A 26,212-nucleotide genomic window follows, 5' to 3' on the forward strand; every position below is an offset into this window, starting at 1 on the left:
TTACCAACTTGAAATATCCTACTAAATTGGTATTTTGATGTATGTTGAATTGTAGTTACCACAACCAAAATTGCTGTTGCCAGAGTCATTGTCTTTGCCTATGGGTATGGCAATTCCCCAAAATTGCAATGAAGAGAATAGAGTGAATGACAAATAATCTGGCTTTACTAGAAATGTCATATGTAAAAGTAGACAAATTTGGGTTTGGAAATTGCAGTTAGTTTTGCAATTCTTTTAGCTAGGAAAAGAAAGAATAAAGAGTTTATAAGAGAATTAAAAATTATGGTATATATCGGATGGTTGGATTCAAAATCACTTTCTTCTTTTTTTCATACAGTGCAACTTTTCAAAGATCAGTTGTTGGATCTTCAAAGACCATTTCACTGTTCACTAGCTAGCTGTCTCTGAACATCTTCAGCTTCATCTGTTGGACGCATTTGGATTTCTATATTTACGTCATTTGCATGAGTATCTCCTGATATGAACCATGTCCTCATCATCTCCTTTTCCCATGAATCATTTTTCAAGCAGCCTTGTTTTCTCCTGCGCATCTTTGGCCTAAGCTATTGGAATCGTTGAGTTATCCCTCTAAACATCTGCGTGGCCATCTTGCTGTGAATATTTTCCAATTTCAAATTGTTATATCTTTGGGAGCTTTTCCATGTCATTTGACAGATTAGTAAAGAAATAAATATAAAGGGAATAATTTCAGAAAACATGAGTAAGGACAATACCTAGTAAAAAAACAGAGTTGACAATTATAATCACTCCTTGGTATCCAAAAATATAAATAGAGAAAGGACAATACCTAGTAAAAAAAAGTGACAATTAAACTCACTTCTTGGTATCCACAAAAAAAAAATGGAGAAAACAATTTATAATTAGTTACAACTCGAATTGTACTTGTACTTCTTATCTCAAAATTGAAAATCCTAAGTCATCACTCTTAGTCTTATCTAACATCCTCATTTCATAGCTATGGGTTCCTTGTTTTGTAATTTGAAGATATTTCCCTAGGACTTTTACAATCTGTTTGGTAGAGGCAAAAGAGTATGAAAAAAGAATGAAATGAGCATTAAAATTTTATGGGATTCACACTTTTATTCTTTATTTTAATTCAAAACTTTCATCTTTTTTCTTTTCACTCTATCAAGCATACACTTAGTGTGTTTTGGTGTCCTAGACAACGTGCTGACCCTCCTAAAAGACTAAAACCACCTACAAACATGGTTTTCTTAAAGCAACAGTGAATTGCTTGAAGCTTATGGTGAAAATGAACACAATTTTCCCTTACCTCACTACCATTCTAAATATGCTATTCCTGCTTTAAGAACAGCAAAAAAGCTTGGGATAAAGCCAAAATATGAGATTTTCTTCAGGCTTCCTTGCTTCATGAGATTGCCATCCTTCTAACTTTCCAATACAAAGGAGAAAACTGTTTTGGAGAATCATTTGCAGCATTGTGATTATTCATGTGTTGAAGATTTTTGCAAAGCTTACTGGAGCAGGAGATTTGAACCGGTGACAGTAGCGTCCATTTTGACCAATTGAATATTCACAACAGTAACAACTTGCAATTTTATTTCTTTGTTCATCATTCAGTGCCTTTTCAAAATTCATTAATATATGAACATATATTACCTTTGCGGACAATTTCATACACAAGTTGCACAAATATCAATCACTCCAGTGTGAGTGTGCCTTATAGATTTTAGTGCCTTGGCTTGCAGACCAAATTCATGTTTGGGGTACCGTTTAGACCCTTTCAAAAATATAAAGAAATTCTTTCTCTAAAACTAGTTTGACACTTTCCAACGAATTTTCAACGTTAATCCAAGCATAGCTCAAGTAATTTCATCTATTTCATACCAGTAGGTTTGCAACAAGACTCCTTTAATCCAAAAGGAAAACAAGTGTCTTAAGACACTGGCTTGGCTAAGGAAAAAGGATTTTATTATGATACGAAAAAATATGCACTTCCTTATGATTTTTAGATATGCTTCTATATGATTTTCACTAAAATATTTTCTCTTTTAATTAACTTTTTAACAAACTAATACCTTTACCTGGGTACTAATCGGCAAGATTCGATCCAAAAACCTAGGACTGCTTAACAAAAAAGGCATATAATATTATATTTACCTCTTTCCTCTCATTTTGTTTTGGTCTACGTACATCAGAACACAAGCCACAAAATGCCCAGAAGTTTTTGTTAGTATGCTTACACATATGATAATTATTACAGTAAGTGTATAAAGTTTGATCTTGTTTTGATTCAATATTTCATGAGTTAAATCAAAATGTTCACGGATATAATATAATGCAATAATCAACAACTTGGCTTAAGATAAAATGCTTGTACTGATGTACATATATGTTAAATTTTAAAACTGTTAAAATCAACTCCTTTAACTTTCAAATAAAGGGTTATCACTTCTTGTTTCATCCTTCATACTCCTTTATTTAGGTTATTCGTACAGTACACAAGTTATCCATATTCGATGTTAAAGATGATTAAATTCCTAGTTTAATAAATAAATATTTTCAATATATTCTAATTAATAGTTTTAAGAAACATCTACGACCAATATATTTCTGAAAGAATATTTGCCCACCCCCCACCCCCCCCTATACTTGCATTTAATTCTTACCGATTAAAAAGGTATTTTACTTTATCCCCCCCAAATGCCTGCTGATTTGGGGATCTAGTGCATGCCCATTGTTTATTTCATTGTCAATACATGAATTTGCCCATAAAGTAATCACTTTGGATTCTTGCTAGGAAAACTAAGAAATCCCCATGATACACTTTGAAAAAAACCATATCACAGGAACCATGAATATACGAAATTCTACACCAAAAATTAAGAAAAAAAATACAGGAAAGTCTTGATTCAGCGTATAATGTTGGGCTTGCATATGTGCAAAGCACAGTACCAGGCATAATAAAGCAAAAAGAATCATATTGGATTTAAAATCTCTCTTTTCTCATAGACACACACGGAATCCAGCAGCCTCGGCTTTGCAGCTCATAGGCCCATGACCACCTCAAGCCTTTTGTCAGCTCCAATAAAGGCATAATAAAGTGGAAACTAAAGCTATTGCAAAAGTTTGGGGCACTTTCAATGAAAATGATGTCACAATATCATTTTGTTTTACTTTTATTAAATCATAAACCTCATCTCCATGATTTTTTTGGAACCAAACTAGTAAATTTAAAGTAACATTATTAACAACATATATGGGAAATTCACTTTGTGATGTTCTCATTCTCTCATTCTATATATATGTATGTTCTCGTCGATTCTTTTGTTTGATCATTCAATTTTTTTTTTAGTGTGTACTGTGTATAATTTGTTATATGCAGCACCCACATTGGCTAAAATTTTTGCAAGCTTGCCAACATTACAATTTTATTTTTTTTTTGTCTGTGTTTGCCAACATTGCACTAAACTCTGTATTTTGGTCTGGGGGTGGGGGGTACTTACTAGCCCAAATTACTGTACGGAACATGGATTGTATGGCCCCCGTAAAAAGATTAATTGGCCCATGGACTTTTTAGGACAGTTGTGGGGTTCAAATAAAAGACCTAAAAGACAAATCTATATCTTTTTCTCTCTTTGATTTCTCCTTGAACCTGTCCCACTTTGTGTCTTTTTTTTTCTAGAAAAAAAAGTGAATAGGTGGGGCTTGGGCTCGGGGATTAGTAGATGATAACCACATAAACAATAAATCATTTACAAATAAGTAAACAAGATAATAGAAAAAAAAAAGTTGTAGCATGTTCGGTTCTTTTGATATAGGATCACATGTATTCTCTCCGGAATACAATATTATTTGAGCTAAATCAGATCATTATGAGTAATAAAATTTTATCTCTAAATATTTAATGAAATAACATATTTAAAACTTGAATTCAAAACTATTAGTTAAGTTACAATACATATGTGTTACTTAATCCACGCATTTGGTAGTATAGTTTGTTTGGAGATAAACTAAATGTGCACTTTGAATGAAAAATATTTGTTAGTTTTGAGATTCCTGGGCATTTTGTTTTTTGAATGGATGATGACTGGTATCTAAGCTGCAAAGTCTGTAGTTGGCTCAAAATGCAGAAAATTTACATTCTATATATAAAAAGAAGTAGAAATTTTGCCAAATACATCTTTTATAAATAAAATAAAAAAGCTCTTAGAAAAATAAAGAAGCTTATTTTTAATAAAGAAAAAGATAATTTTTAAATCTCTTTTTGAAATTACATATACTCCAGCATACTATTTCTGAACCATTTTTCTTTTCTAAACAAAGTGTAAATTAATATGAATTTTTTGAATTGATTCAAGGTGAAAAGTTTATAGACAACAAGGAAGAAAGAAAAAAAGTCACAATTAATCGCTAATGACAAAGTTGATAATTGCAAGGAGCCGTCAAAAAGTTGAACACAGTCCTAAAATTTCTTTCTGAACTTATGATTTGGCTCCATTCTTATTTTCTTAATTTCCTTTCATGTTATTGTTTTATATTTAATCATTACTCATTTCTTAGACAAGGATGTTGTCAAAGATTAATAGTGTATTTGAAAACGTATTACAAATGTACGTATATAAATAAAATTAAACTCAAATATGTTGCATATGAGTGTAGGTCACACCACTTTATTTCACATTGTAGTAAATTACAAGCCAAAATCAAACTGTATATTTACACTGCAAAAGGGCACAAAATGTTGTACAATAATTATTAATGCAATTATATAGAGGTGGGGAGAAGGTAAGAATTGGCAAAACAAATATCATGGAACGCTATGCACGCGTGCATTTCCAGACACAACACAAACCCAAAGACATTAAAATAATTAGCTTCTTTTATACTAGTAATGTAATAATAAAGAAGATTTTAATTAACTACTAACAAGGAAGAACATAAATGCTTAGTAAACTAGTAAATAGGTAGGGCTTAGTAGTATCACCATGATGGCAAGCATGCTTCATAAACATCCAACAGTATTATATTATTCCTTTAACCATAACAAGAAGTTGCGTTTGTCAAAAAATCATATCAATCCACAATTATTTTTATGTAAAAGCTATTCCTTTGTAGCTAGCGGAAAGAAACAAAGAACCACACAAACATTTTTTCAGCATGATTGTAGCTGGAAAATCAAGATGTGGAAATGAGGAAATCAGTTTGGCGTGGGGTTGTGAGGACACTGTGGAGCATCAAATAAACAGTATCATCTTTGATGGAAAAAACTGGAATTTGGATTTCATTTCTCTTTTTTGGAACTTTATGGATTTAAATACACTCTTAATTGTAACAATGTACTGATGATATGAAAAGGAAAACTGGGTTGCCCATGGCTGTATCTAGTAAATTCTCATGTTTTGGATCCTGTAATTATCATTGGTATTGCTGCTACCTTGTTAATAATAATTTGTTTAATTTGCTTATAAAATAACAAATCCTTCAACCATAATGCCTCGTGAAAACGAAAGTTAATATCACAGGACATTATATAAAACGAATCTTCTATTCCACTCCACCAAATTAAAATATGATTGGATAAGTTTCTTTAAAAATATTTTTAGGTAGAAAAAAATAAAATAAATTTTTTGATAAACTAAAATAAATTTTTCATTTCTCATTTTCTAAACGTGTCAAAACAAAATTCATCATAAATTATCAACAAGGTTAATACATTTTTTTTTTTATCAAAATAAGGTTAATACATCTATGAAAAATTAAATTAAATAAAAATGTGTCACACGTAATAGAAAGTACCATTTGCTTTTTCAAAAACATGGTCACAGAAGAAATGGAGACAAATATTTTTTGGATAAAAAAATAAGAATAATATATTATTAAGATTAAAATCAATTATCAATACTTATCGATCACATCCCTAATATTATTTATTTTGGGTGATGATAACAACAATGCTAACTAGGAGAGATTTAAAATTGAGTTTTAATCTTGAACTATCTATTATTTTTAATTTGATTTTGATGCAATAGTTGTTATTATTTATTTTTATTTTTTACAATAATCAAGAGTTCTTAAATAAGAATCGCTCCCACAAGCTATATATCTTAGAGATTAAAAAATACTTACATAAATACAAGATATTTGGTGATTTTGCGTTCTATAATAATTATACGGAGTACAAATTTTTATTTTTCTTGCTAAAGTAAAAAAGTGAAACTCCCTCTCATGTCCCCTTCAATAAAAAAAAAAAAATATATCACAATACTCTTTAGAACTACTAATTTGGTTGCTATTTTTGGGATAATTTCACACTTGTTTTTGCTGAATGACACTTTGTGTGGGAGTTATATCTATTTATATTTGCTTGAATATAATGATCACATATATATTTGTATTCACTGCTGGGACAGGATCTCACATTATCAAAGAATAGATGATATGGATATGAGTGTGGCATCATTGAATAAAGTTTCATCTAAATAATCCCTTTAAGCTTGCTTTGAAGAAGATAGCTTTTGGCACCTGCACTGAACTTTCACATGTCACCCTAGGGGAAGTAAATGTAGGTTGGGAGTGGTTTTGCCATAAAAAGTAAGCTTGAGGGATGAGGGAAAAATGTTTAGAAGCTTATAGGATAGGATAGGTAGGTGCATATATTTATATGCTGAGTGAGACACACATTATGGGGCAGAGAGAGCAGAGCCCAACACCACAACATGCCCCATCCACGTTGCACGGACCACTAAATATCATCATTTTTTTACATAAAATACCTTTGTATCACCGTTTCTGTTGAATTATTTTTATTTTTTCAGAAATTCTGAATTTAAATCTATCCATCCAATTCAGTTAAATACTCAAAAACATAATTTTATCAGGTATTATGTTCTTATTTCACTTAAATATATTATTTCATGTGAAAAATACATGTTGTTTACAAAAAAAAATTAAAATAAATTACCGTACGTGTAACAATATATATTAAATAAAATTTAATTATATTTGTAAATTACTATGTAACAATCGGTTGGTCGAGTAGATATGTTGAGTATACAAGCTTTATATCTTCTTTGTCTTGTATGGGATCATTATCTCTCTCCCTAAACTTTCGTAACAATAAAATAATTATCAATTGTTCGTATTTTATTAATTTGATTTTTTATTTTTTTTTAACTTGTATCTATATTAATTTATTATAGGTTAAATATATTTTCAGTATTTTACAAAACAAGTAAAATTTTATTTGATCCGTTTAATTTGTTTTATTTTTATCCTTGAAAAATATAAAACTATTGCTTTTAGTCTTTAATTAATATCAACGTGTTAACTATTTATGTGTTTAACTGAAGGTGAAGTGGAATATTATTAAAAATGGAAGCATATGGGTTGATTCAAATTAATATGGAATTATTATCTGGCACTCATTTTATATTTTTTTCATTCCTAATATTATTAACCAGAATATGCGGTATTGTATCAAATGTAGTTCAGATTCTTTAAGTAAGATTTTAATTTCAAGCTTTATGAAAACAAAATTGATTAACATGAGAACCTTCGTTATAAATGGTTAGTTAATTTTTTTTAATAAAACTTAGTCGATAACACATCTCACATGTACTCAATTAAAAAAAACTCACATGCATTAATATGATGATAAAAAAAATCAAATTTAAATAAAAGATTTTATATATTCCAGTTATGATAATGATTCTTTTATTATGTAAGAAAAAAAAAAAAACAATCAAGCTTTCCTAGTATATGCATCTGAATATATCGTTAATTTTAAAGTATCTATGCATTATAAACACTCATACTCTCGTACATTATTGTGTTCACATACTCACCATTCACCAAACAAAAAACTCACATACATTATTTTATTTCATGATTTACAAAAATAAGGTCCAAGTAACCAACAAGCCTTGCAAATCACCCATCATCTTCATATTTATCCCTAATCAATTACATTTTTAATGTGATATGAAAATGGGCCAATTAATATAATCACATCTCCATGCCAGAACAAAACAAGGCCATGCCTGCTAAGAAAATCAAATTTCTCTCTCTGGCTCCCCTTACGTGGAAAGTAATGATTTGGTGCATTAAATGTATTGGGGAATCATGTGAGCATGCAACCGAAACCATCTAATAAGACCATCATTATGTTGGGTTATAGGACAATTATGGTCCTTTCAAAATCTTGTAGTTAATATATATTATTATTATATCGGTTCTTACTTTCTTTTCCTCTGAAGAACCATGCATATTGGAGTTATGGGATTGTAAATTGTAATGAGTGGTCCCTCACTTATGTTTAGTGGCCTCAAGAACCAAAGTCACTGGTCAAAGATACAATCTGGTGTACTTAAGCTTGATCTTGTGAATTGTGATTGCTCATCACCGTGGAAAAAATATCTTCGCTAACTGCTTTCTCTCGAGTTTTCAAACATTTGATGATAACATATTGAAATGACAAAAGAATATTGGCATATGGTAAAAATAAGGTAAAGATAAGTAAATTAATTGGTTTGGCTTATAAAAAAAAAGTAAATTAATTGGTGATTTCTAGATGAGTGGGGCATGATTAATTGAGAAATAATCAAATCCACAGTCTTTTTCTTTATAAATAATTTACCAGCAGAGATGCTGCATATTTCAAAGACAGTGTATATGACTATATATATTCAGTGACGGCCGTGTACTCGGAAATTCTGAAACTCTCATAAAAGGACATATGGTGCCTATTTTGGTACTGTAAATTATTGATTCTTGTTTTATTTTCTTGTTAATCAAAGCATATTTTATAATTAAATTTAAGTGTGATTAACTCTCCGACCAACAAATATTTACATATTCGTTCCTAAGAATCAAAATTTATAAAAATACATTAAAATTTCACCGAGAAGTCAAATATTTTAACTGTTGTGCTTACTAAAAAAAGTTAATTTATAATTAAATAATTAGAATATCTCACTTTCAAAACAATATTTGACCCATAAAATGTCAATTAGTCATTTACCTTTGTTGAGCTTACTTATTTGACTTCGGCTAAAATGTAATTTACAAATGGTATTAAGTAGAATTGAATTAGTTTATATTTTATTTTATTTTAGTCTGTCCAACTTTTACATTTTGTGTTTGTTTATATTAGAGTCCAAAAGAGAATAAATTACATAAAATAATTTATATAAATAATTTACACATGTATTTATAAAATTTTATTGATTTTTACAATTTGAATAAAAATTATTTACACATTAAAATAAATTTTGGTAAATTGAATGAACTACATAAAATAATTTATATAAATTATTTATGTAGTTTAATTGGTTTATTATAAAATAAGAAAAAAATTACATTAAACTTTTTTTTTATCTATGTAAATCAAATAATGTGTTAAGAGATTCACAACACCTTAAAACTTTATTAACTCGTGCAGTAATGATATATTTAACATATTGTTGATTCTTCATCGAAAATAAATCAATTAGCTTAATCAATGGTTGAATGTTTTGGGTTATATCCCTAATCATTTTTATTAATTTTAAACCATTTATCCTTTTGTAACATTAACACAACGCCAACAATCTACATAAGTGTTATGTTATTACCAATAAGCAACATCAAAATTAACATTTGATTATGTATAATCAATTGATTGATAGATCAAAATTGATCTTGAAAATTTTAGGACTAAATATTTGGATTTAAAAATGGGGGACCATAAAAATATTTTAGCTTTTGACTTTTCTCAAGCTAGGGTCATGCTTTTGAGTGAAAAGGAGTGGGAAATGACTTTGAGACCCATCTTTTGATTTGTGGTGTTTGTTATTAATGGCTTACTTCAAATATAGTTGGACCTTTTTGTAGTTAATCAACACATGAACATATGTTGGATTTCACTCTACGCTAGTCAATCAATGTGTTGATACACTCCCACCTAAACAATTTGACTGATTAGAAGAGTAAAAAGGTTGAAGATATATTTCTTTCATTCTCAATCTCATCCTTATTATTTGGTGTGGGTAAAATTAAACTTTTGAAAATAAAATAAGTCCTTATTATTTGGTGTGGGTAAAATTAAACTTTTGAAAATAAAATAAGTTATTGTACAATGCAAATATGTGCATATATTGATCCTTCCATTATCATATTCTTTATTATTCACTTTAACTCCATCATAAATCTAAAATGTACAAGGTATAATAAGTTTGAAGTTAAAAAAAACATTGTATTTGCACTTTAATTGTGCATACCTTTAATATGGATATCTAAGTGGATTAAAGATAGCTTGTTTAGAAAATCATTTAGACAACTCTAAAAGCATGTTTGTGACAAAAGTTACAAAACAATTATTTTAAAGAATATACTTTAATTCTCAACCAATGGATACCCAAACATGACAGAATTTACCGTGCCAGAGTGAAAAACTTTCGCACAGTAAGTGAGTGAAAATGGACCATTAGATCGTTTTATTTTCAAAATGAACGGTTTTGATATTTTAAAATTTCTATTTTTCTTTTTTACTTTTTGTATCTTCTTTCCAAATTTAACCCTTTCCCTCTTTGAAGTTATTTGTCCTTTGTCAAACCTGTGCCGCCATCACACCTCTATCAAACTCGCACCACAAGGCGGTGGTGTTGGAATGTTGTTCACTTTCACACGGATCTAGAATGTTGTTCACACTGTGCAATTATCGTCCAAAAAAGCTGCAAAGCTTTGTTGTTGTTGCTACACTTGTGTTGCGATGGTTCATGGCTTCATGTTGAAGTTCGGCTATTCTTGTTCTACCTTTGCTGTTAATGGGAGTACAAGATGAAGAGCAAGAGAGGAAAAGAGAATGATCTATGGTGGCATAGCCTTGAACTTATTTCTCTTCTTCTTCCCTTCGTTCTTTACTCCCATCGTGTCAAAGCTTTGCCATCTCCACCATCACCAACGACGAACACTTCATCATACCTGACACTCACAACACCACCTTCAAGGTTGCTCTGTCGCGAGTCCTGACTGGGGTCCCTTGCATAGTGGCGCGCTCACTCTTTTGCGAAGAGTGCGATTTCAATGATGGCGAAGTACATCGGGATGGTGGCAATGTCGAGGAAGGAGAGGGATTTGGGAACCGCAACGATGAACTGGTCCTTGGTTGCTCTCTACTTGTGGAGGAATTGTTCGATGACCGCTAGTCCTATGCTTAATGGAAATAAAAAACTACATCATCCATCACCACAATGCCATGTGCGCTAGTGATAAGTCCTTTAGGCCACGTCACAAAATGTCTGGAATGAGATGACACCAAAAATGAAGATGAGAGGGCAATGAAGTAAAAGTTCATATTTTGTCGCATTTCTTCTTATCAAAATGTTTTTTTTTTTTTAAAATTAAGGCTATTTATTTACAACCAAATGACAAAATATGTACCTTTTGGTGCTCTTCCCTTCATTTTTCATGCTTTTCCAACATCTTTATGCACAACGAAATGAGAGATAAACATTGTTTGACCGTGATTTTGAATCATTAACGCAATACCAAACACACACTTAGTGTGTTTTGGATGAGTGTTGATGAAATTAGTTTTAAATGAAATTAATTTTAATTAAAATTATTTTTGAATTAATATAATTTATATTTGAATATTTTTAATGTAAAATCAATCTAAGAGAAAATTGAATATAAAATTTTGAATCCAACAGAAAAATTGATGAAAGCTGTTTCTAACTCAAAATTAGCTATTGACTTAGTATGAATTCTAAACTCATCTCCAACATATCACAAAACATGTGAAATTTTACTTAAAATAAATCACAGGCTCAGAATTAATTTTTAATATAAAACCAAACATACACATTATAATAAACATAGGGGAAAAATGACAGCCATGGTATGGTGTGGTCTGTTACATTACAATTCAAAAGTGTGATGTGTGTTGCTTGGGTCAACAGGTAATGATGTAGAACCAGTTTTCCAAATTACAATCGAGTGAGCTTTGATCAAAACCTAGTTTATTGCCCACCATGGATATCATTTCTGGTGGCACCCCACTATGGTCCAAGTCCATGATATCATCATAGGCAATCTCCTTTCATGGCCACCTCAGGTTTTGTTTCTCTCTCTCACTCACTCACACCGCATAATCCAATGATTAGCATTAGCCAAAGCCAAAATGCACCCCAACAAAGTCAAGAATCATGATCGAGATCCCACCATATGGTCATGAACCTAATGATTTGAACCCATCAACAGTGCTAACCCCCTGGCCCACAAGATAATGCCGTGAACCGAGAAGCACTGAATCATAACACAAAACTCCAAATAAAAAAAAAGTGTCATTAAAGAAAAAAGCACAAGGCTTGGAAAGTGGACCCCCCAAATGCCCAAAACCATTGAATCGACCGTTACGACTTACAAGACTTACCCAAGCAAACCGTAAGTAAGTGGATGATGGGAAGTGAACACTTCACAAAGTAAAGATTATTGGGACATTTACCTTGGGAGGAGGGAAAAATTTTACCATGAAAATCGTGAGAGCAAGAGAGAGAAAATCACCCACAGCATGAACCAATTATTATGAAATTGTTCATTCTTCTACTTCCACCTCAACTGTTCATTGTTTATATTTAAGGATTATGTAAATTGTTGAGACCAAATTTTAGTTCTGATAAGAAAATAACAGAAACAATACCTATTAAAATGTATCTGACACGTTAAAAAAATTTGTATTCAACGCTATTAAAAATCCACCTTTCTCGCGGTAATACTATGATTGTGAGGGCATGAATCGACTCTCATTTGCATTGCATTGAAACACACTTCAAGTTTTATACTTTTAGAAAATTAATAGGAATTCACCACATAAAGGAGTTAATTTCTTTTAAAGTCATAATCTAGGTTCCAATTTCTAATGGCAAAAAATGCTTACATTCAATATTAATTGTGTTTCGAACAAAAATATAAAAGATACATGTAAAAATTAAAAATTTAGAAAAGAACATCCACTTTTCATAATAATTTTATCTGATTGTTGTTTCTCATAAAAAATAGGATATTGGTTACAGAATGTAATAAATATCATTTTTCATATTATAGTTGCATTGGATATCATAAAATTATTAAAATATGTTGTTACACTTTCAATAAAAACTCTATTTCATCCTAACAACACTACTTAGCATAAAAAAACATAAATAAACATTGTTGTAATAAATAGAGAGAGAGAAAAAAGACACAAAGTATACATAGCAGAAGCCTGCAAGAGAGAGGACTGCAAGTTCGAATTATTCTTCTTCCTTGTATGATTGCTTTTATAATCCTCAGTACCTCTTTTGGACTCATTACCCCTCTCTCTCTCTCCACCTTTCACCATTTTTTTATATTAAACTCTCTCTCTCTAGGCTGCTGCTACTACAACTAGAACACAAGGGGTGTGTAAATGTTTCATGTAAGAGAGAGAAAACAAGTCTCTTTTACACGTGATAAAGAAAACACCAAAAGCTCTTTTGCATGCGTGTATAAGATTCATCTCACTACCACCATCATCTTCTTCTTCTCCCCTTTATCTTCTCTTCTCTTCTCTTCTAAATTCTGAATCCTCCAAAACCAAAGTCTTTCACTTCCCTTCTTCGTTAACCAAGAGAAAGAGGGTGAGTGAGTTCAAGTTTTGTTCTTTTCTTCATTTTCCATTCTCATGGTTTGGTCGGTTGGTGGGTTTTCATTTTCTGTTTTGTCTTTGTTTACACTTCAAGGCATTTTATTAGAGAAAGCATTTTTGCTATGTAGCCTTTGCATTGCATTTATTTATTATAAGGTTTTTTTTCTCTGTCTACAAATCTTCTAGACAGTGATTTTTCTACCCTTTTTAATGTTTATTCCCCTTCACTTAGGATGATATGTTCTTAATTTTTGTTTTCTTCTGGTTGTTTTATTCTCTTCTCTAAGGCAGTACTCACAGGTTTGCTTCAAACCTGGCTTGGTTTCACAGTCAATTTTTTATTCTAATGCTTTTTTTTTTATTCAAGTGTGTTCTATGTGGTTGTATTTGTTGGTTTTTTTAGGTGAGATTTTCAGTTTTTGGTAGGAGGGGACAGTCCTAAGGAGTTGGTAGTTTTGTCTTTTGGGTATTTCCATTTTCTGGGATTTTCATTTATATCATTATATGTCTAATTGCATTTTATTATCAGTTTTTCTCTTCCATACCCAGTGATTAGTCTGTTCACTGCACAATACTATATGGTTTTTTGTTGCTACTTGTGTGTTTGTGATATTTCATGCGAAGCAAAAGGGCAGAAGAAAATGTTGTCAAAATTTGTTTTTTTTCTTCCCTTTTTTGTCTTACTTTGCCCTATGGTTCTACCACCTCACCATTTTTGGGGTTGCTTGCTGATACAAGGGTGACTAGTTGAATTTTTCAACTTTTGCAAATAGTAATGATTTTGTATCCTTAAACAATGCCTGTACCACACAGTTTTCACATCATACCATTACCAATATGTTACTTTATGCATTAGTCCATTGAAAACACAACTCATAATAATTAAGTCTTACTTTTTGGGTTCTTGCTTTACAGCAATTACTACTCATTAGTTTTCCATCTTTGTTTGTTTGTTCGTGGCTGAAGCAATTGGCACTGTTTTGCTGTTACGAGCAAAAACTAAACGTCAAAAACTGGTCCTCTTTGACAAAGTGTGCTTATTCTTCTTTGTGTATTCATTGGCCAGCACTCGTCACAAAAGGTGAACATGCCAGTGAGACAGATGAGGGAGAGCTCAGAACAACACCTTGTGATCAAACCCCATTTGCAGAACCCCATGAATGGAGCTAAGAAGGTTCCTAGAGCTGTTCAAAATGGCAAAGGTCCACCACCACCGCCACTGCCACAACAGGAACTACCCCACAACCAAACTTCACCTCATGTAAGGAACAAGGGGAGAAGAAGGAGCAGAGGTGGAGGAAGAAAATGTGATCAAGGAGATGTTTTGATGAGACCTATTGTGGCAAGTGGTGTTGAAAATGGAAGCACCATGTGTGGTGAAATAGAGATGAGTTGCCCCACTTCAAGCAAGTCTTTGAGCTTTGCTCCTAGGCCTGGCTATGGACAAGTTGGGACAAAGTGCATTGTGAAGGCTAACCACTTCTTTGCAGAGTTACCAGACAAGGACTTGAACCAGTATGATGTAAGGCTCCTTTTGCTTGCTTGGTCTTTATCAATCTACTGTAGCCTTCGGTAAGGAAAAATTAAGTTGGGGTTTTGTGACTTGTAAGTAACTCACAACTACTGTAGCCCTTTATGGAAGTGTTTAAATTCTTCCTGTGATTCCCTCTTTTATGTGCTGTTCAATTGCAGAAGGATCTGTTTTTTGCCGTCCTTATCCTAGTAGTAACATTTATGACTCCTTAAATTTTTGGCCTGAAGTTTTGTTCTTATTGTTTGTTGCCTTTGCCGTGTTTTGTAGGTCAGTATTACCCCCGAAGTGTCTTCCAAAGCAGTGAACAGGTCCATTATAGCAGAACTTGTGAGGCTGTATAAAGAGTCTGACCTTGGGATGAGGCTTCCAGCATATGATGGCAGAAAAAGTCTGTACACTGCAGGGCCACTTCCCTTTTCCTGGAGAGAGTTCAAGATAAAGGTTGTGGATGATGAGGATAGAGTTAATGGCCCCAAGTAAGATTTATTATTGCATAGTAATTTCATACTTCTATTTGGCTTCAACACATAAGCATGGTGGACTATATGTATGTGTGTGTGTGTCTCTATATGCATTTGAATTAAGTTCAATTTCCAACTGACACTTGCACCATTTTTCAGAAGGGAAAGAGATTATAGAGTGGTGATCAAGTTTGTTGCCAGGGCCAATTTGCACCACTTGGGCCAGTTTCTAGCGGGTAAATGTGCTGAAGCTCCACAAGAGGCACTCCAAATTCTTGACATTGTATTAAGAGAGCTATCATCTAAGAGGTAGTTTTGCAAAATAATTGAGAGAAAATGTGAAACTTGAAGTTCTTTTTCCCCCCTCACAAAAGCTTCATTTTATAAAGGTTTTGCCCAATTGGGAGGTCCTTCTTTTCACCTGATATTAGAACACCACAACGGCTTGGAGAGGGTTTGGAATCGTGGTGTGGATTTTACCAAAGCATAAGGCCTACTCAGATGGGTCTTTCACTCAATATTGGTATATTACTCACCATAGATATCATTTGCTGATAGGAGTACAGTTTTTAACTACTAATTTTTCTTTGTACACTTCTTGCATTTCATAGATATGGCTTCTGCTGCGTTCATTGAACCTCTTCCAGTTGTGGAATATGTTGGCCAGCTATTAGGAAAAGATATTCTGTCGAGGCAATTGTCTGATGCTGATCGCATTAAAGTACTTATATGAACAGAGCTTGCTAAGTTCAATTTTTGTATTAATACTATAAAACTCACAGAGCTACTTTAAGATGTCTAACAGATTAAGAAAGCCCTTAGAGGAGTTAAAGTCGAAGTAACCCACCGAGGGAGTGTTAGAAGAAAGTATCGAGTTTCTGGTTTGACTTGTCAACCAACCAGAGAACTCGTGTAAGTAATAATTCTGTTTTATAATATTTTATTTTAATATATATAGTAACTCTTCTTCTACACTAAGTTCAAAGATATTCCAATTATTTTCCTCTAGTTTTCTTGATGACAAGGATGTATCTCTTTAGGTTTCCTGTTGATGAGAATTCAACTATGAAGTCAGTAGTTGAATACTTTCAAGAGATGTATGGTTTCACAATTAAATATACTCACCTTCCTTGCCTTCAAGTAGGAAATCAAAAGAAGGCAAATTATTTACCTATGGAGGTAGGGGAAATTCCTGGTAATTGACATAGGTGCTTTTCTTTCTTGTAATTATTTGATTTTTCTTACATGCTTCTGGTTCCTCAGGCCTGCAAAATTGTTGAGGGACAACGATATACAAAAAGGTTGAATGAGAAGCAAATCACTGCTCTCCTGAAAGTTACTTGTCAAAGACCTCGTGATCGAGAAAATGACATTTTGCAGGTATTTTGCCTGTTTTGAATTGATTAATATTTATTCAAAACAGTTTTAGCGTTAAAAGTTCTCTCTGCAACACTAAATTTATGACTATAAGCAGTAAGCTTTTCTGAATGTAAAATAAGCTCACATTCATTATTGCCCTCATAATTAATAAAAAAAGATGGACAATTTGCACCCCTGCTAGTTGCTTATATTTGGTTGTGGAGCCGCCATTATGAAGTGAGGGACATTTATGCTGTTAATTTTCCATTATTCTTTCCAAAAGTAGTTGGCAAATTTATGTTCTAGCTTTGTGTGTGGGTCACTTACACCTTGAAAGTCAAAATAGTATAAAACTTGCATGACTATAACATGATTCAAACAATGTGGAAATTGGAACATACAAATAATGATTCAAACTTCAAAGCATGAGATCTCTTTGACAAATAAAACCTACTAAATCAGTTAAGCTGATTAAGGGAAAACACATTCAACTATGAAATTTATATCTTCACAAACAAATAATATATATCCATGATATTCTAGAAGCTAAACAATAAAGTTGTGTCATCAAATTAACATTTCAATTTTGCTTCATGCAGACCATTCAGCACAATGCTTATGGTCAAGATCCTTATGCAAAGGAATTTGGGATTAAAATTAGTGAAAAGCTAGCTTCTGTAGAAGCGCGAATTCTCCCTGCCCCATGGGTAATGTGCATCTCAACCAAGAGGTGTAAGATACTTAAAGTATGATTACTTTTTTTTCACTATTGATTGATATGCAGTACTTGTCTGCAGCTTAAATATCATGAAAGTGGGAAAGAAAAGAATTGTTTACCCCAAGTTGGTCAGTGGAATATGATGAACAAGGTATTGTACATTTTACAATTATTTGTTTTCAAGCAGTTGTGAAATGCAACTATTTTACCTTGTTTTTGTAAAAAAAACAATAAAGGGAAATGCTGATATTTTTAAGTCATTTATAACAAGATTATTTTTACTCAACTCTTTGGTCCAATTTAATTTAAATTATGAAATTCCTAGGTATGTGCTATTCCTGTTTAGCTTGGAGTTTTCATGCGACAGTAAGTTTTTAATACTAGTCACTTTGTCGGCTAATACTTGAATGATACAGAAAATGATAAATGGGATGACTGTCAGCCAGTGGGCATGCATAAATTTTTCACGAAGCGTACAAGACAGTGTTGCTCGCACTTTTTGTACCGAGCTAGCTCAAATGTGCCAAGTATCTGGCATGGTAGTTTTCCATCTATTCTGTTTTTTAGTTTTTGAAGTGTGGACAAACTTTCTTGAAATTCAATGTATTTTTGTTGTAGGAATTTAATCCAGAGCCTGTTATCCCCATCTACAATGCCAAACCTGAGCATGTGGAGAAAGCTTTGAAGCATGTTTACCATGCGTCAACAAACAAAACCAAAGGAAAGGAATTGGAGCTTTTGTTAGCAATATTGCCGGACAACAATGGTTCTCTCTATGGTAAGCCGCCTTCAATGATAATAAATGTACATGATTATAATTGTTGGGACATATAAGCAATGTTCCGAGTTTAAATTCTAAATATTTATAATTTCCGCCTTCAATGATAATAAATGTACATGATTATAATTGTTGGGACATATAAGCAATGTTCCGAGTTTAAATTCTAAATATTTATAATTTCATATAACTATATTTTGTTTTCAGGTGATCTCAAGCGTATTTGTGAAACCGACCTTGGTTTAATTTCTCAATGTTGTTTGACAAAGCATGTCTTTAAGATCACAAAGCAGTATTTGGCTAATGTGTCTCTGAAAATCAATGTCAAGGTTTGTTTTCTCTCAAATCCTAGTGACATGAAATAGCTCTTTCCTAAGACTTTCAAATCTACTATCAATTTCTGCCAATTGTCTGACAATTCTCCGTTTTTTTTGGTTTTCTTTACCATTATTGCAAGGATAGATTTTTGTGCATAAAATTCATGTGTACTGGTTATAAGTTGTTGGCCAGTAAAGTCTTTGATACCTATGGTATTGGTTGGATTAAACTCCCAACCTTGTGCACCGAGTAATGGGTTTCACATCTCAGTAGTTGATGCAGACATGGCAAGTAATAAAAATATATATTTGTACTTCCCTAGTAGCTTAAGCTTTTAGCATAGCAGTGAGTGTTTTGACCAACAAAAATGATGAAGCATTCTTGGTATTGTATGCTGTTACTAAAATACAGTCATGTTGGCCAATGTAGTCATCCCTGCTCTATGGATATTGTCGGAATTATTTGACTTCTTTGGAATGCTTCCAACAACTAAATAATGATCATTTGACCTCTTCTTAATGCAGATGGGAGGTAGAAACACCGTTCTTGTTGATGCTGTAAGCTGTAGAATACCATTGGTTAGTGACATACCAACTATAATATTTGGAGCAGATGTTACCCATCCTGAAAATGGAGAAGACTCCAGCCCTTCAATAGCAGCCGTACACTTATGATCCATTTGTCTTGATTTTTTAATATTGCAATGGTTCACGAGGGTTTTGGTAGCTGATATCTATTGTGCAATTGCAATCTATAGGTTGTAGCATCTCAAGACTGGCCTGAAGTGACGAAATATGCCGGTTTAGTGTGTGCTCAAGCTCATAGACAGGAACTCATACAAGATTTGTACAAAATGTGGCACGACCCTGTTCGTGGCTTAGTCAGTGGTGGCATGATCCGGTATTACAAGAAATATGACCTCCTTTTTTCTAATTCTCAATGTTGTTTTTGGTTGTGGGACGATGGGATTTTGACAATACAATTTTCACTTTCCTCCTGTATCTAAATATTGTTTTTTGTATCCTTTTTTGCAGAGACTTGTTGATTTCCTTTAGAAAGGCAACAGGGCAGAAGCCTCTAAGAATTATCTTTTATAGGTATGTATGTTTAATTATGATGCAAGGTCATGGCATGTTGTGACTTGCATAACAAAAATATGTGGTTTGAACTTCCGTTGATTTTGAGTGGCTAGTGGCAACATGCCTGATTAAAAAATAGAGGTCTAGAATAAAATTGTTCTTTCAAACTTTTTAATTGATAGATTCTATCATGGAATATACTACACTGTGACTGTGCTTTTAGAATAAATGTTATAAAAATCTACTTTACTCCAACGTCTGAAAGTTGTTTGTTAGGCTTAGTTTCAAAAGCCTGCTTGCTGCATCACAAGTGCATTATTGTTAAAGCACTATTTCATGTCTATCTGATGGATGGTGCCATATTGTAGCCTGTCAAATCACAGGGAATGGAAAACATTTATGCCATTTCTTTTTGGTATTTTTAGGGAGGTTGCTCGATATATAGTCTAAATTTATCCAGAGATGTGGGGGAATGTATTTCATTCAAATCAATATCTCCTAATTTTCAAAACATTCTAGTTTGTTGAAACTGTTTGTGTTTGCGAGAAATTTGAACAGGGATGGTGTAAGTGAAGGGCAGTTTTACCAAGTTCTACTTTATGAGTTGGATGCAATTCGGAAGGTCAGAATTGATTACTTATTCCCATCATAAGTTCTAGTAGGTCATTTTATAACACATGTTCTCACAAGAATATATTTATTTGCAGGCATGTGCTTCTTTAGAACCAAACTATCAACCTCCAGTAACTTTCATAGTTGTACAAAAAAGACACCATACCCGGTTGTTTGCAAATAACCACAGGGACAGGAACAGTACAGATAAGAGTGGAAATATATTGCCTGGTATGATGACTGTTCCTGAATTGTTTGTGTTCTTTTTGTTAAAAAATGATTGTCTAATTAGGTTAACCTTTTAACAATTTTATCTGTTTTCAGGGACTGTTGTTGATTCCAAAATCTGTCATCCAACAGAATTTGATTTTTATCTGTGCAGTCATGCTGGCATCCAGGTAGAAGACAGTTTTTCTCTCTCTTCAATACCGAGCTTATGATTATGATGATTGATTATGAAACGGAATATTTTAGCAAAGTTAATACCTGTCAGATAATTAAAGGGTTTGTGAGAGATGTAGCATATAGTATTATGTATTGGCTTTCCTTATTTGTATGTTGGATGTTATGGGAAACACTCGTCATTCTCCTGGTCTTGTTCTAGGTCCATTTTTCAGGGATTGCTGAGTCTCAAAGCTATGTGTAGTTTAGAGATTTGAAAATCACTAGGGAGGGATTAGTATAGAGGGATCTTAGTTTTTTTCCTGTCTTGGTTTCTCATTTCTCAATACATGATGAATAGAAGAGATTTGTTTGAAGTACTGAACCTTTAATCTCTCTTTGTTGGCCTAAGAAAAGAAAAACATCAATCTGTATTAACATTCCTCTCAAGTTTGGGTTTGGGTCTAATGCTTATCTTGGAAAGGAGCTCAGGGTGAAGCTCAAGATCTTGGAAAGTGGAAAGCTTCTAGCTACCTGAGAATATAAATCTAAACCTCTCTGATTTGCTTCAATTATGGTTCCTGTTTCTCTTCATGCAGGGTACGAGTCGTCCAGCTCATTATCATGTTCTGTGGGATGAAAACAACTTCACAGCAGATGGAATTCAGTCTTTGACAAACAATCTCTGTTATACATATGCCAGGTGTACACGCTCCGTATCTGTTGGTAAGCATATTTGATTAATGTGTGCTATTTATTTTTTACCCTTGTAACTAGTAAAATAAACTAATGATTATACTTTAGCCTAGATTAAACAGAGGCATGAATACCAAGGGAATCTGCAGCTATTACTAAGCAAATTATCAGAATTCATTAAAATAAAAAGAATTCAATTAGAATACATTAACAATGTAAAGGTTTTTTTATATCATCATCCAATCCTATATTTTCATGTATAATAAGATTGATGATTTATGTAATAATATTTACAAGTAATATCTAGTATGATTTCTAATTAGTTGACAATATAAAAATCTTTTGTATGAAAATTGAACACAAAGGGGACAAAGGGAAACAAATTACTTTAATGTACTATTCTATATTATCTATATTTGTTTCTTACAACTTAGTGGACTTAATTCATGTGCAGTTCCTCCAGCGTATTATGCACATTTGGCAGCTTTTCGAGCGCGGTTCTATATGGAGCCAGACCTGCAGCAGGAGAATGGCTCCTCAGGTGGTGGCTCCAAGGCAACAAGAGCAGGTGGGGTGTGTGGTGGGGTGAAGCCATTGCCAGCATTGAAAGAAAATGTGAAGAGAGTCATGTTTTATTGTTAGATTGTGACTAGGCTTGCTTGACAATCATGGATTGCAATGTTTACATGACATCAAATGTACATTAGTGGCTCCTAAGCATAGCAGCAATGTTTCCCATAGTAGTAGATCCATGATATTATAGTTCTCTAGTGGCTTAGTTTAGGATTCCTACAAGTATTTTTGGCTGGGCTTGAGAGGCACATCATAGGTTTCGTTTTGCCAACTCTTTGTGGTCCAGTCATCACCAAAATGATTTAAGATTAAATTAGGCATCGGAAACAGTGTTTATGGATCAATCTTAATTGTAGAAATTTTTGCCTTAAGGCCATTGTAGGTATTGAATTGAAATAGTAGAAATTTTCCAATCCTCATGTGCAAAGATGGATGATATTCTGATTAGTCTTACAAAATATTAGGCAATTTTATCATTTCTAGTCAAACTTAATTGAGTAACTTACGATAATAGGTATGATATGACTATGGTCTGAGTACTTGAGTAGGTCATCAATTTATAATTGTGTTGTCCTAAAGTTCTTTTCTTACGTTTGATTAGCTGAGAAAATGTTCTTTTTTATTTTGTTTTTATTTTTTCTCATGTTAAAAATATTGTATAGAAAATAGTAAAAGTATTATTTTTAATTGTTCTGTTTTTATTTTATTTTTACTGTTTGTTGCATACATATCCGAAAATAAGACAAATTGAAAACAGAAAATTCAAATTGTCTTACATTTTTTAAGTATAGCTTAATTCCAAAGAATATTTAAGTAGGACCAAAATATAAATTAGAATTAAAGCGTTCCTAACTCAAGTCCTTAGGCAAAATAAAACATAAAACTTGTTTCCTGCTATATTTTTTTCAAGGCTTGAGATTTTTCCTTCTTACATAGAAAATAATAAAATAAGCTAAAAAGTTGAAAAAAAATGTAATTTCCATAGAAAACATGCTTAAATGTCCTAAAAATTATGCAAAGAAAAAGTAATAAATATGATTAAAATGTAATACATTAGTGTTGGATGGACAATCCCCCCATCTCTCCTTATTGATACTTTAACTTTTATATCATCCTACTAAAATATTTTGCAGGTACTAAATGTAAAAGTAAACGTACTCTATATCTTAGAAATATGAAAGATATTCAATACTTTCTTCTCTAAGAATAAGGATTAATAGAAATTTAGAAAGAAAATTTAGAAGGAATTATTATTTCTACCTGTTTTGCTATAAAATAATTATCCTTCGAAAAAAATGTATAGATGTTATAACCGGTACAATCGAAGATTCATTTTTCTTTTTTGCTGACACAATCGAAGATTCATTGAACCTTATTTGAGTATTTCTATTAATGCACCAAGAATAAATTGATAGGTTTTCCAAAAACAAAAAGATGACAAAATTAAACGAGAATTAATCTAACCAATGTCTTGGAGATGCTATCAAATTTGAAAGTTTATGTAGACATGTGAACTTCATATACTTGACTCGTAATTTTATAAAAGTTTACTTTATATAAAAATTAATAAAATACTTATAAATAACATATAATTAAACATTTCAATAACATAATAAAACAATAAACTATAAATTCTACAATATTTAAATAATTATGTCTAGTAATACATTAATACTATAATATCTTGTAGAAGTGATAGTAGTTATAGAACATTATGGTTTTATGTTATTGGGAAATGAAGGTTTGATGTTGTTAGAGACAAGAGTTTTTTTATTCAAGAACAACATGAATGTATGTTGAATTTTAAATGGGCAGAAAATAACTCAAAATGACTTGTATTTTGATCTATTTTTTTTTTAATTTGTTGACTTGATGGTAAACTCCATTGTTTATCAAATTTGCACCAAGTATAGTAAAAAGAGAATTTGCATACGAGTCAATTTATAGAAGGTGAGTGAACACATACTTATAAGAATTATTGAATTAACTCGATAATTTGATAATGATGTGAGTATGAAAATAAATTGAAGGCTATACATACATCTATGAAATAAAAAAAAAAGAGACTAAGTTCCAAAGAAAAACCCATGGGAACCAAAAAGGACAAAGAAAGAGGAGAGAACAAATATGCAAACATGTACAAGAAAACATTCAAAAGTGCCTGGTGAGTATGGACTTTATGGTCATACAAAACCAACAGTTTTCAAAAGTGAAACAGTAAATGCCGAAAACGTCATAGACCTGATAAAATTCATATTTCAGTCATGGTTAAATGCCAAGAATGATAGGTTTTTCTCTCTCATTTTATGAATTGTCTACATACCTGGTAAAAAGGATACTACCTGTATATGTGAGTTGGGTATCCCTTATACACTTCAATTAATATATTTTACCTCTGCTGATAGATTTTTTTTAAAAAAACAGAACCAAATGCTTATTGATAACAATATGACATTAATAGAGACAAGATTGTTTACCAAATGAAGGTCAAGAAGTCATCGACGAATAGTCTATATTTTTTGAAATATAATCTATTTTCAAGATCGAATGCTAATTAAGTACTCAGATTAAAAAATCCTTTGACATTTATATAGCAAAAATATAAGTTTTCAGTATAGATCTAGTTCATATAGCGGAACACAGGTAAAATATGAAATTTTGTCCCTTATCACATTCACTTGGTGGGAGGGAGGGATGACAAATTTTCCCGCTATCTAGGGAACCCTTTGGAGAATGCCTTATTATTTGGGCCTTGAGTTAGGGAATTTTTCTTTATGAATGCCGATGAGTAAAAAAAGAAACATGCAAAATAATTTGGGTCAAGGACAGAGATTGTATTCCTAGTCTTGTTCCCGTATATTACGAAGGATCTTAATTCTATACGCATGCATATCTTTTTATTATTATTATTATTATTTGCTGCATTTATACACATGCATATCTATACATTTACAAATTATAAAAAAAAAAAAGTAGAGCACCAAAAAAAATTATAAAAAAAAGTATGCGAAAAGTTAAGATGATCAAACTTTCAAAGAGCATGATAATCTTATATCACCTACAATTTTCCAAATCCTGAAACCTCTTGGGCAAAATGATTTACCTGCAATATGGGGAATGCCCATGAGATATAAAGAATTTAATATTGCTTCACTAATGAGATATTTGTCCCATTTGAGCATATCTTTCCCCGGACTCAGCATGCACTCGTGATTCACAATCCATCGCAATTGTTCTCTTTTATTTTTGCATATGCTTTAGGTGTTTCATTTGTTAGACCTTAGCTGTTTATATCCTTTTCCACTGATAAAAAAACCTTAGTAGTGATGTATAATGCTCAATGTTAAATATTAATAAATAATCACAAGTCAACTAAGCCAAAAATAGATTTTTGCTTTATCTTTTTGATGTATAAGAATACCCGGCCTTATCCTCTCATTAATAAAAGACTAAGAGTAAACATGGGGGAAAATAACTGAACTTCATGCTGTCTCTTTAATTATCAACCCAAAAATGTTGTCTCTCTTTGGTGTTTATATAATAGGCAACAAATTAATCCTTTTCCACAGAAAACAAAAACAGAAGTGAATCCAAAGATGGAATTCAAATAGTATATAGCTAAAGAGATTAAGTAGGAGTATCTTAGAAAATCTGGAAAATACTGACCATCATCATAAATTCCAAATAATAAAAAAGAAGCACCTCTACTATGAAATAATAATAAAAAAAAGGCAATGTAAGTTAAGACAAGTGGTTGAGGATCCAAAGTTATCTCTCATCTTTTTATCGATGTAGGTTCAATTTTCTCTAGCGTTACTGAAATCTCGCTTGACGAGCAACATTCCTTAGAGAGATCCCATGATGCTTAGAGATTATTGGAAAAACTTTGATTGAGTGGCCACGGTTGAGTAAAACCGCTTGCGGTTTAGACTTATGATAGAACAGGAGGTGTTTTCTCATTCTACATCACCAACAAAAAAAATAAAAATGAACAAAAATATTAGTATGGAACCCATAATAATTTAAGAAAAAATGTATGAAAATTCCAAGGCTTAAGATTGGGCTCAATTGTG

At 32.1% G+C, this 26,212-nt stretch overlaps 1 protein-coding gene across 1 annotated transcript; it reads left to right on the top strand.

Moving 5' to 3' along the window:
- The first annotated feature begins 13,324 nt into the window (after positions 1-13,324).
- LOC114377492 (protein argonaute 10-like) lies at positions 13,325-22,586 on the top strand. The gene is made up of 22 exons (XM_028336028.1): positions 13,325-13,622; positions 14,697-15,152; positions 15,432-15,640; positions 15,785-15,934; positions 16,015-16,148; positions 16,237-16,346; positions 16,431-16,537; positions 16,666-16,804; positions 16,889-17,005; positions 17,584-17,691; positions 17,782-17,853; positions 18,119-18,241; positions 18,321-18,480; positions 18,688-18,809; positions 19,323-19,460; positions 19,556-19,698; positions 19,833-19,895; positions 20,436-20,499; positions 20,585-20,720; positions 20,814-20,887; positions 21,470-21,596; positions 22,021-22,586. Exons 2-22 carry the CDS (start codon positions 14,718-14,720, stop codon positions 22,206-22,208), a joined length of 2,919 nt encoding a protein of 972 aa, XP_028191829.1. The 5' UTR covers positions 13,325-13,622; positions 14,697-14,717; the 3' UTR covers positions 22,209-22,586.
- The last annotated feature ends 3,626 nt before the right edge of the window (positions 22,587-26,212 follow it).

The sequence above is a fragment of the Glycine soja genome, chromosome 2, assembly GCF_004193775.1.
Source record: "Glycine soja cultivar W05 chromosome 2, ASM419377v2, whole genome shotgun sequence".
Lineage (NCBI taxonomy): Eukaryota > Viridiplantae > Streptophyta > Magnoliopsida > Fabales > Fabaceae > Glycine > Glycine soja.